The following is a 12,710-nucleotide window of genomic DNA, read 5'->3' as shown; positions in this document are numbered from 1 at the left end:
GCCGAATTGCAGCTGCCCGATTTGAATAGGGAGTTTGTGATTCAAACAGACGTGAGCGACCTAGGCTTAGGTGCAATTTTGCTTCAGGAGCACGGAGGCACTCTCCGGCCGGTTGCGTTCGCGAGTCGTTCGTTGACGCCGGCAGAACGGAACTACTCGGTGACAGAGAAGGAGTGCCTCGCGATAGTTTTCGCTCTGCGAAAGTTCGACTATTATGTCGATGGAGTGGCATTCAAGATTGAGACTGACCACATGGCTCTCACTTGGTTGAGGCGCTTGAGCGAGCCGAGTGGCCACCTGGCGCATTGGGCACTGCTGCTGCAGCGTTACGACTTCACCGTGCGCTACCGCAAAGGAATAAGCAATGCCGCAGCTGACGCACTTTCGCGAGCGCCAGTCCGAGGCGATGGAGAGGCCCGAGTAAGGGACGCGGAACAACCGTCAATCCTGGGCGAGAGCGTGAACCATGTAGATGTTGTCGGTTCCGCAGGAGTCATCTTCAGCAGAGAGGAGCTGTTCGCAGCTCAGCAGAAGGACCCGTTTTGTCGAAAAGTGCTCGACGAGCTCCGGGAGCAGGGTGGCGCGGCCGCCGCACACATGGAGGCAGCTGGTATTGCTGTCGGTGCTAAGCGCTCGGGATCAGTTGGCAATGCTGTGAGTGCGCTGGATTCTTATCTGCTGAATTCCGACGGCCTCCTGCTGAGGTATATTCCCACCGAGGACGACACATGTGAGGCGTTTAAGGTGGTGATACCGCGCGCGTTGCGAGGAGCACTGCTACACTACTTTCACGACTCGTGTATCGCTGGGCACGCGAGCGGCCCCAAGACTTACGTTAAGTTGTGTCGCCTCGCTACCTGGCCAGGCATGAAACGGGACGTGATGCGCTACGCCCGCTCATGTCATGTGTGCCAAAGCGTGAAGCCCCGAGGTGGACGACCGCCCGGCCTCATGCAGCCTATCGACAGCCAGACTGCCTGGCAAATCGCGGCGTGTGTCGTCATGGGACCGTACCCCACCACACCGAGCAGGAACAAATTCTTGCTTATAGTCACAGATCACTTCAGTAAATGGGTCGAACTTTGCCCCTTGCGAAAACTGACGGCATGAGTGATCATGGATAAGTTGATCGAGGTTTTCACCAGATTTGGCTATCCGGAGCAGTTGATAACGGACAATGCGTCCTACTTCACTGCGAAGGTTTTCGTCGACTCGTGCGCTGCACTTGGCATTAAGCACAAGAAAACGACAACTTACCATGCTCAGTCGAACCCCACTGAACAGGCCAATCGCAACATTAAGCAGATGCTTGTCGCGTTCTCTGAAAGACATAAGGACTGGGATACCTACCTTCCAGAGATTGGGTTTGCATTGCGATCGACAGTGAACCGCTCGACTGGGTATGCGCCTTCTTCTCTCAACCTGGGGAGAGAGCTGCCGAATCCAATGGATGGAGTTCTCGCGGATCGCAGCGGAATGTCGGTCGCGCCGGCAGCACGAGCTGAATACGCGACGCACCTACATGACAAGATGATGGAAGCTTTACACAAAGCACGCCGTAATCTTCGCACTGCTAGGGCGCAACAGAAGGCGCAATACGACCGCTCGCATCGGAACGTCCACTACGAAGTGGGTGATCTGGTGCTTCGACGCCAGCACGTTCTCAGCGATTCTAGCAAACAGTTCACTGCCTCGCTGGCGCCGAAGTGGACCGGGCCGTATCAAGTGCGAGAGAAGGTTTCCTCACTTGTTTACCGGCTCGAGAACATGAAAGGGAAGCCGATCGGCGGGCCAATACACGTATGCGACCTGAAACGCTACGTGCCGCGTGATGAGCAGTGGGATGAAGATCAGACCCTCCCTCAACCGCGGTCGGTGAGTGAGAGCAGCCAGAATCGAACGGCGAGCCCACAGCCGCGCTACAACTTGCGTAGCAGGCGGAAGTGATCCGACGGCTATATTTGCATAGCTCGATGACTGCGAGGACCATTCGTAAGTCCGGGCCGTGCTGGCACCTTGTTAGTTCCTGCCGGGAAGCGAACGTCTAGCGACAGCAGAGCGCATAGTATTGACGACGAGCCGTCATTCCAGTCTTCAAGCAACCACACAGACTACGATGGGAATGTGGCGTGAACGATTCAACGTGTTTGCATGCGGTGTGCATTGACCAAAGACTTGCGAGGGCCAGTGCGGTGTGCTGTGAGTCGTTGATGATGCGGACGACCATTCCCTTCGTAATGGGCGTTGACGGTGTTCCCGGATCCGGCCAGTCATGCTGCTTATCACGATTTCGTTCTGTGCAGTCGACTAATCCAATTTTCTGAAGCAGGAAACAAGACACAGCCGTGCAAACTGCCTGCAGTACTCGCGGGTACAACTGACGCACCGGCAGCGCTACGCTGGCCTTGCAGCCGCATGAACCACTACCCGGCGCCCAGCAAGCGACCGCCCGGCTTGTGCAGCCGACACCTGGGGCGCGGCATGGAGAGTCGCCTTCAAGCCGGGACTACGATCCGCCTCGCAAGCCCGAGCAGTGCCGCTGACTGGGCACCTTCGAGTCGGCATCAAGTATCTGTCACCTGAGGGCTACAGCAACGCAAGCCCGACGCTCAAAGCCGGCGTGTGCAATGCTGCCTTGATCGCCAACCTTGGCGGGAACTTTAGCAAACAGGTGCCCGAACCCTTCGGGCGTACCTAGGTGCCAGCATCAACGTACGGGGGGCTTCTTAAGGGGAGGAGGATGTGGGGAGCACTCGCCACCATTTCCTCCCGCGTACCCGCGTCGTCCCGTTCACACGTGGCCGACGGGTCGGGCCAGCGTAGACATGGGAGAGAGGCACTACGCGCCCTCCCTTTCTCCGTCGCTCTTGTGACGCGCGTACCCCTCTCCCACCACGCGGCTCACGGGAAAGGGAAACGTATCCGGCGGGCGAGGAGGACCTCCCCTCGCAAAAAGGTAAGAAGGCATAAAAGCGCGCCACCGGGGTAGACCCTCTCTCTTGGGACGCCGACACCTGAACCGCCTGGACGAAAGCATCTGCCGCATCCCGTGAGTGACCTCGTTTGTCTGACCCACCCAGACAACGAGGCAAGCCTACTTACTACTATTACGGAGAGGACGTCCCTCTGCGAGTGTTCATTATTGCTAATAGCAATAAACGTTGTTACCGTTGACACCGCTGGTTGCCATATTCGTCCGAACCCAGCGTAGCCGCGATTCCCGCGCTACGGGTTGGGGGTTACCACGAAGCGACTGCGTGGGGCTAGATCCGGAGCTCGCCTTCAGCCCTAGCCGCACGCAGAGTGGAACCCCCACAATGTCGATCTCTTCTCTCTGGCGTCCGTAACGTCCTGCACCTCAAGGAAGAACTGGAAACATTCTGCATAGTCCTCCCACTCTTCAAGTTGAGTGATATCGAAAGGCTCGAGCCCCTCTGTTGTGGTGGCCGTCATTGTGAACGAGTAAGTACTGGATGGAGCTAGCTTCCCATTGCGGCAGTCTCATTCAGTCCCACCCTCGTCGCCAGTGTTATGTTGCTGCGTGGGTCATATCGCGGCACCATCGCTACAAGGCGTATCAGCAATAACCTTTTATTGCCCTCACAAAACTAACACAGAGCAGGGGAACTTGATAACAACTGGAATATATATACTCTTGGGTCTGGAAGGGGGCACTCTACAACACCAGGGTTGACTGACGAAGATACGTCATCCGCTGAACTCAGCAGCCAGAATCGGTACACAACAGTCGCCATCACCAGCGCGCACTGACGAGGAAAGCGAGTTGCCCTGATGAAATTTTGAAACTTCTGCCTTCTGTGTCGCCTGCCTTGTTCAGTCACTTTGGGGCTAACGGCGCGTGTGTTTGAATCCGTGTAGCAGGCCATGTGATTGTGTGTTATTCGGAGTGCTTCGTTAGGCATGTCTCACGTCTGTTATTGTGATCTACAATGGTAAATGGCTCCATCAGTCTCCAGGCAAAAGTGTCCGACTTTGGAGCAGAAAGTTCTGCTGATAAAAGAAGTGGAAAAGGCAGCCGGCAGAAAACTGACATCGCGAAGGAATTTGGCATACCGCCGTCTACTTCATGAACTGTATTGAAAAACAAGGAAGCTGTGCTGGATGGCTTTGAAAAGAGTTTCTTGGCAAAGAGAAAGAGGAATCCCAATTCGAAATAGCCCGAAGTGGAAGGTGCACTTCTACAGTGGCTGAAGAACGCCAGGAGTGGAAATGTCCCCATACATGGACCTGCACTTGCTGCAAAAGCCGAAGCTCTCACCCTCCAAATGGGCATTTCAATCGCAGCAATGGCTGGCTTGAGCAGTTCAAGAAACAACACAGCATCACCTCGAAGTCGATCGTTAGCAAAAGCGCAGCCGTGAACCATGACGCTGTAGACATATAGCACCAACATCGGCTCCAAGCTCTACTTGAAAAGTATGAAAACAAAGATATCTGCAATGTGAATGAGGCTCTATTTTTCTACAAGATACTGCCCAACGTTTGTCTCCACCCACGCCACTGCAGCTTCGCGTTCAACAGGCTGTGCTTCTCCGCTGACGGTCCTGCCGACGATGTCGTGGCGCTCCTTGGAACACTGCAGCCAGTCGACACTTGCCACAAGATGGTTGTACTCCATGATACATGCGAAGTCCCTTTCTTTCCGCTGCAAGAGCACCCCATTCATAGGAGTGTCACTTGCTCTTGCATCCAAAAACCATTTGAAGGCCGCCTTCTCTACAGCTTCAAAGGCGGGGGCTCACAGCTTTTCTCTGTCGCCTTTTGCACCACGTGCGACAGCACCGGTGACAGTTTCTTTGCTACTCAAAATCGTCGACACCGTGCTCAATGCTAAGCCGAAATCTTTGGCCACTTTTTTCTCCTTGCCGGACTCGACGGCTTTCAGCATAGGCGCCTTCTGCTTCATTGATATTGTTTTAGGCATCCGTTTGCCATTGCCATTGTCCATCTCATTTTTGGCAGCAGGAACTCGCATGAACAAACCGATAGAAACGCTGATATCCTTGATGCACATGCAGGCAACGACAAACAACAACAAAATTGCAGTCGGCACTGCCCCAGGCACACAGCAGAAGAGCGGGCGGGTCCATTAGTTCCACGGGAATGGGGAGGCCGGCAGGCACGCACAGGAGATGCATTCGTCGTGCGCTATAAGACATTGGCCTGAGAGGTACCAAAATTCTCAGTAAATGCTCGTTGTGGAAAAAAAGGTTCGTTATGACCATTGCGAGGGAATATTAACTACATTAAAACGAGGATTTCAATACATGGTCATCTATTGAAATTTCAAGGGAAATTACAATTGCTTTGTTATATCCACTAGTTCATTATATCCTGTTTCGTTATAACAAGGTTTTACTGCACATCCCAAAACTTTGCGAGAAAAAAAAAATGCTTTTCTGGTATGTTGCCGGTAGGCAACATTCATGGATAAAAGGATAACTTGTCATGTCATTGAATATTCACGGCATTGTAGCCAATCCTGGGCAATCAATTTTGTTTGTTGTATTACTCACCATACAGTCACAAATCGTGTTTTTTTTTTTTTTTAACCTACATGACTACTTAGGCATTTGTGTAGGCTTTCCTGCAATTACTACCATTGCCATTGAAACAAACAAACAAACATTGAAACTTAGACCCTTTCATCTACTCATGCAACTGAAAGCTTTGGGGACTGCAATACCATATTTTATTCAGCCAGGTTTTGCTGTATTCTGTTTTTCTTACATTTTGTGCAGTTGTTTCGCTCTGAGTTGTCGATTAATTCACTTTTGCCCAATCATCTGACAGTGTCCTGGTTAGCTCATTTGCTAGAGCAACCCCTCTGGTAAGATATTGGGGCCAAATTCAATTCATGGACCTGAACAACTCATTCTTCGGCTCGGGAGTCTCTTACTGAGGAACATGTAGAGGTTGTTTTTGTAGCATAATGTTACTTTCAGGTGGATAACAACTTTCCCTTTGCGAAATTTCCTTTACCTTACAGAGTCTTGCACAACTCGTTAGTTTATAGTGTGCAGTAGGCAAAATAGCAGCGTCAACTGCAGGGCATGTCTTGTTTACTGTGCAGGTGAGTGAAGAGCTGATACGGGTGGCCATTCTGTGGCATGAGCTGTGGCACGAAGGCCTTGAAGAGGCCTCACGGCTCTACTTTGGTGAGCGCAACGTCAAGGGCATGTTCGCCACCTTGGAGCCCCTACATGCAATGATGGAGCGGGGGCCGCAGACACTTCGAGAGACCTCCTTCCACCAGGTCTGCTCACATGTCATTCTCCTAAGGCTCCAGCCTGCACAGCCTATCACAGCTTTGGCATAATTTTGCTGTATATTTCCCGTGTGTGGCATGTCTTCCAAGTGTGTTCGGCATTTCCACCTGCTGCATGCCAGAGGTTTTTCAAAAGTGCAACAAATTCTATTTCTGTCTAGATAGCACATTAGAATACTCTAAATTCAAAGGCTATTTATTGGTCATATCTTGCTAAAATTTCATAAAGTTTCTAAATGTGAAAGCTCAAACAAAAATTGAGACTTATGATAATTAATAACTTTAATTTGCATAATTAGTGTTGCGTGGGCAACATGATCTCTTCGTTGTGATCATTGTCATTTGACACCTACCTCGTAATCAAAATTGAAGTTTTCTGAATCAGAGCTCATAAGAACTTTCTGGGAATTTATTCATCATCCAAAAAATTCGCGGCGTTTTCGAGCCAGTTTGCAATGTCAAAAAACATGATGGGAGCAACACCAAAAGATAAGCTTTGTCGCACCATTTGTCACATAAGAACAAAACCTGTCATACAAATTGAGTTTAAGCAACTGCTGTGCAGATGGCACTACCAATATGCAAGAGTGTCTTGTTTGCTAATTGTCTTGGGAAAGGCAAGGTCTGTGTGAAAATTGTGAGGTGGCTTACTCAGGCATTGCCAGTGGTGTGGATAAGCCCTGGACGAGTATGCTTGGGCATGGCACCTAAAGGTTAAGTGCCATGGACAAAGTGTCCTGAAAATTGTTCACAGCGACTGCCTGGAAGAAGTTTGCTTCTTCTATAAGACGTGCCACTCATTTTTGATGGCAGTACTTACAGTCATTGCCATCTCATCTTTTCTCGGCATTTATGTAGCTTCCTTTCTGACCATTAGTGGCAAGCATTGGAAGCATTTTTTTTTTTTTTTTGCTATAGCATGCATAAAATTTTTTTGTTCCTGAATTTAGCCAAAAATGTTGCTAAGATGTATGCACAGAATGCAGGAGGCAGCATCGATAGAACATGGCAATCTCTACCGGCATGGCAATGCATGCCATTTAGCACATTACCGTGTAGCTGACAGCTTGCAAGAGCTTAGACTGCTGTGTCAGTAGAATAACTACCAGCTTTAGGCATTGCCAAATGTTTCCCTAATCAGTGCGAAATGATCAGTAAATCTTTGTTATGAACTAAAAGAGCTTCATTGTATCTATTCACAGGAAAGTATTGCTTTCCTATGAATAGATTCAATGAACGAGATCTTAAATGCACAGGTTTATAAGTAATCTTGAAGAGGAATTATAATTATTTCATTATGTCCATTGCTTTGTTATAACCCATTTTGTTAGAGTGAAGTTTGACTGTCTGTGTGGCATCGCAGCCTTTGGAATACTGAGTGACATTGACATTATGACATTGAACCTGTGCAGGCCTATGGTAGAGACTTGGCAGAGGCTCTGGAATGGTGCAAGAAGTACCAACGTTCTTTGAATGTCAAAGACCTGACTCAGGCTTGGGACCTCTACTACCACGTGTTCCGTCGCATCTCCAAGCAATTGCCTCAGGTCAGCCTGAGCTTTGCACATCAATGCCAGGATGTTTTTCTTTCATTACAGATGCAGTAGGCTCTCAGTAGGAGGAACATTGTGAGGACCAACTCTCTGTTAGTGCATGGCCGGTCGCCGTGGTATGGTACACGAGATGGGCCCGACTAGATACCATGGTCACTTGTCAGTGCTCAGCACAAATATTGTCTCTCTTCATTAATGCAAAATGGCTATGGCATATTGGTCAAAATGCACAGCTTGAAAAAGGGAGAGCATTAGTTCAATTTCATGTTGAACATCCCAAGTCATTTTTTCCTGTGATGTAAAATTGATAAAATTCTATTTGGCCACCAAATGGTTATGTCGTCTTTAGATTGACTCCTGGCTGGTCGCATCAGCATCATAAAACTGTAGTTTTGATCTTCAAAGCTACTGATGATCTGTCTGTACTAGAATAACTGGAAGAACCATTTTGTTTGTTTTTGGATCTCTACAGAATCGGTTACCACTGACAAATTTTGGGAATTTTTTCAACACATGGTAGCATTCTGTATGCAGAAATCCGAGAGTGTTATATAAATGCTAGGAAAATAAATTTTTGGATTGTTTTGGAAATAATACAAAAAAATTTACAGCTGAACACATCTCATGATGATTGTCGGTGGATTAGAATGTGATTAGAAGTCGAGCAATGTAACAATATACCATACATGGCCGGTATAGCATAAAACTATTCCACTCTGTTTTTATTCCAAATGGGGCATTAGCCCTCTGTGGTAGGTCAAAATGGCTCGGGCTCTGCCCATATGGGGGGGGGGGGAGGGCGCCACGCCTATTAGGGCAGAGCACGAGCCATTTTGACCTATCAGGATGAGCTAATTGCCAGTTTAGAATAAAAGCAGATAGGAATAATTTTACGTTATATTGGCCTATTTGTAGTGGTCCTTCTGAGGCTTCCGTTGCTTTGGCTATATGCGGTATACTCTAATATACCGCCATGGTCTTCCATGAGCATGTCGATAGGGCGTCGACTGTATGACACCAAACAATGACAATGATGGAATGACGAAGAAGGAATGACATTAGTGGAATGACAAAGGCGGTACAATGACAACAGCAGGATGACAACAAAATGACCATGGTATAATGGTAGTATTATGATGAAGACAGGACAATGAGCTGACGATGACGGGGTGTGGATGATAACCATCATGAGAATCAGATGACTAAGCTGGAATGGTGACAATTTAACAACTGCTGCGGCATCAAGACAAGGGTATGACAACAAATGTTTCAAGTACACTGTCTGACGAAGACGAAAGGACGATGGTTGCAGCATGATTATGCTAGAATGACAAAGGACGAATGACGTCGATCAATTGAGTAAGGCACTATGATGACAACGGCATGACCTTACTGAAGTGATGACAATGGTAAGACGACAGCGGGATGACAACAACATGGTGACAATGCTGTGATGACAACTCTTTGACAACAATGGCCTGATGAAAACAGCATAACAAGAGTCAAATGTTGAGGTTAGAATGATGAAAATGGAACGACGTCGACGGCATCATGACAGTAGTATGACAACGAATGCGTAATGACGACTGTATGAGGATGAAGCTTGCCAGTTTATGACGACAATGGCATGTCGATGCAGGTGTGACGACGACAGCAGGTTCGAGCTGGAGTGATGATTATGGCACAACCACGATGGCATGACGACATTGGCACGACAATGGCAGCATAATTACGAGAGACGATCGGAAAGTAAGTTTCGTCATTTTTTTGTTAAAGAGAAGATGGTACACCAGGTGAGACAAACAATAGCCATAAGAATCCATGCCCATTGCTGGTTCAATGAAGGAACGGATGCCAGTGGAGGAGGAATGACGCATGCGCAGAGTGGCGAAGAAGAGAGTAGCAGCAGACCGGTGTGCCCGAGGTTATTCGAATACAAATCACAATGGCAGAAAGACGTGTGCTGGCAACATGGTCGCCAATGGAAGTGCGTGCTGTGATCCGGTATGAATGGGAACGTGGGACTAGTGCGTCTGTCATCGATGAACGCCTGCAGATCGTTTGTGGGGAAGACGTCATGTCTCATCAAATGGTTGGTTGCTGGTGTTGCATGTTTATTGAAGGAAGGCAGACTGGGGAGGATGAAGGTCAAAGTGGGCGTCCCTCCACATCCACGAATAAAAACAACATTACTAGAGTACAGGACATGGTGTTAGCAGACAGGCGCATAACGATGTCAGACATGGCATCCACACTACGTATTGGTCATTCGCAGGCCCATCACATGCTCCATGATGTGTTGGGTTACCGAAAAGTGTCTGCAAGATGGGTGCCAAGAAACCTGACCCTGGATCACAAGAGTGCAAGAATGTGGATCAGCCTTGATCACTTGATGCAGTACGTGCAAGAGGGAAATGAATTTCTGTTCAGAATCATCACAGGTGATCAGACATGGGTGCACCACATTATCGCAGAAACCAAGGCTGCCTCAATGACATGGAAGCATGCCAGTTCACCAGTCAGGAAAAACATTCAAAGTGTCACCCTCTGCAGGAAACGTTATGGCAACGGTGTTCTGGGATGCAAGAGGTGTGATTCTCTTTGATTTCCTCCATGAAGGGACCATCAATGTGGCACGCTACTGTGTCACCCTCACCAAACTCAGGTCTGCCATTCGATGAAAGAGACCAGGCCTCTTGAGTGAAGGTTTTGTGCTCTTGGACGACAACGCAAAACCACACACTGTAAGACTCGCACAAGATTAGATTCAGCGCTTTGGATGGGAGAGACTGGATCACCCGGCCTAAAGCCCCCTATCTTGCCCCGTCAGACTTTCACCAGTTCCCTACATTGAAATCCGTACTCTCGATTTACCAAAACAATGCTGAGGTGGAGCAGGCTGTGCGACAATTCCTTGCATCGCAGTGCATCAAGTTTTACCAAAGTTGTTTATTCAAACTGATTGCACGCTATGACAAATGTCTCAATGTCGGGGGCGACTATGTGAAAAGTAGAGTAAGGTGTATCTTATAAATTCGTATTTTATGCTGCATAATGTGTTCACTTGTATGCCCTGCATATATTATTGCTTTCTTGCGTCTTTTTCCCAAAATATCCCTTGAAGCATTGTACTCCTTGATCTGTTCATTTTTCCCGTATTTTACTTTCTAGTATTAGTGCCTTACATTAAATTTTACTCGTGTTCTTTCCTTGAAGTGACCTTTGTGGCATTTTATTACTTCAGTTTTTCCTTTTTCATGTTTTGATCTTTGTAGTAATGTTGGTGAGCCCTCCCTCCTAAAAAAAAAATTATATATATCCTCAATTATGTATGGCCACACATGTGCAGGTCATAAATACCAGGTTCTCTAGCCGAGTGCCATCCGTGCGATATAACGAGCTCAGATTGGTCCACCTTGACTAATCAAATAAGGCACCACTGTAGGTTAAATGAGGCATACAACTCCTGCGGGACCCGCCGTGGTTGCTCAGTGGCTATGGTGTTAGACTGCTGAGCACGAGCTCGCGGGATCGGATCCCGGCCACGGCGGTCGCATTTCGATGGGGACGAAATGCGAAAACACCCGTGCACTTAGATTTAGGTGCACCTTAAAGAACCCCAGGTGGTCGAAATTTCCGGAGTCCTCCACCACGGCGTGCCTCATAATCAGAAAGTGGTTTTGTCACGTAAAAACCCATAATTTAAAAAATTTTTTAACCTAACTCCTGCAGGGACGGTAGAGTATCCGCCTCCCGTGCAAGAGGACCGTGGTTCAAATCCCGGTGCCGCGCAATTCTCCACCGGAAAATAAAAAAAAAACAGTGTGTTGAAAAAATTGCACAAACAGGCCTGGAGTGCGGCCTGATCCCGGTGACCAGAACCAGTAACGCACTCTCTCACCAGAGCAGGATTGGCCACCCTAGTGCATTACTTGGCCACAACCTCCTATATGAATACAACAATCAAACCCCGGCCCTCAGTCCCCAGCAGCCGCGAAGCAACTGACCACGGCGGCGGTCAGATCTGTGACGCAAGAGAGGGTGCTAAGAATACCTGGCTCCGGACAGGCCGCCATTGGAATCTGAACCTGGCAACGTTTAATGTTAGAACGTTATCTAGTGAGGCGAGTCTAGCAGTGTTATTGGAAGAATTAGAGGGTAGTAAATGGGATATAATAGGGCTCAGTGAGGTTACGAGGACAAAAGAAGCATATACAGTGCTAAAAAGCGGGCACGTACTGTGCTACCGGGGCTTAGCAGAAAGACGAGAAGTAGGAGTCGGATTCCTGATTAATAAGGAAATAGCTGGTAACATACAGGAATTCTATAACATTAACGAGAGGGTGGCAGGTCTTGTTGTGAAACTTAATAAGAGGTACAAATTGAAGGTAGTACAAGTCTATGCCCCTACATGCAGTCATGATGACCAGGAAGTCGAAAGCTTTTATGAAGACGTGGAATCGGCAATGGGTAAAGTCAAAACAAAATACACTATACTGATGGGCGACTTCAATGCCAGGGTAGGCAAGAAGCAGGCTGGAGACAAGGCAGTGGGGGAATATGGCATAGGCTATAGGAATAGCAGAGGAGAGTTATTAGTAGAGTTTGCAGAACAGAATAATATGCAGATAATGAATACCTTTTTCCGCAAGCGGGTTAGCCGAAAGTGGACGTGGAGGAGCCCGAATGGTGAGACTAGAAAGGAAATCGACTTCATGCTCTGCGTGAACCCTGGCATCATACAAGATGTAGACGTGCTCGGCAAGGTACGCTGCAGTGACCATAGGATGGTAAGAACTCGAATTAGCCTTGACTTGAGGAGGGAACAGAAGAAACTGGTACACAAGAAGCCAATCAATGAGTTAGCG

The 12,710-nt window shown here is 48.2% G+C and overlaps 1 protein-coding gene across 3 annotated transcripts in view; it reads left to right on the top strand.

Annotated features, from left to right (window-relative positions):
* Positions 1-12,710, top strand: part of mTor (serine/threonine-protein kinase Tor) — a 461,269-nt gene that overhangs the window by 374,176 nt on the left and 74,383 nt on the right. For all 3 annotated transcript variants that reach the window (XM_075684170.1, XM_075684168.1, XM_075684169.1), the window contains 2 exons: positions 6,095-6,277; positions 7,702-7,836. In XM_075684170.1, coding sequence (XP_075540285.1) covers positions 6,095-6,277; positions 7,702-7,836 — 318 coding nt within the window. The remainder of the gene's footprint in view (positions 1-6,094; positions 6,278-7,701; positions 7,837-12,710) is intronic.

Source organism: Dermacentor variabilis, chromosome 3, assembly GCF_050947875.1.
Source record: "Dermacentor variabilis isolate Ectoservices chromosome 3, ASM5094787v1, whole genome shotgun sequence".
NCBI lineage: Eukaryota > Metazoa > Arthropoda > Arachnida > Ixodida > Ixodidae > Dermacentor > Dermacentor variabilis.
The sequence above is the reverse complement of the archived record's forward strand: the minus strand, read 5'-3'. Positions and strand labels throughout refer to the sequence as shown.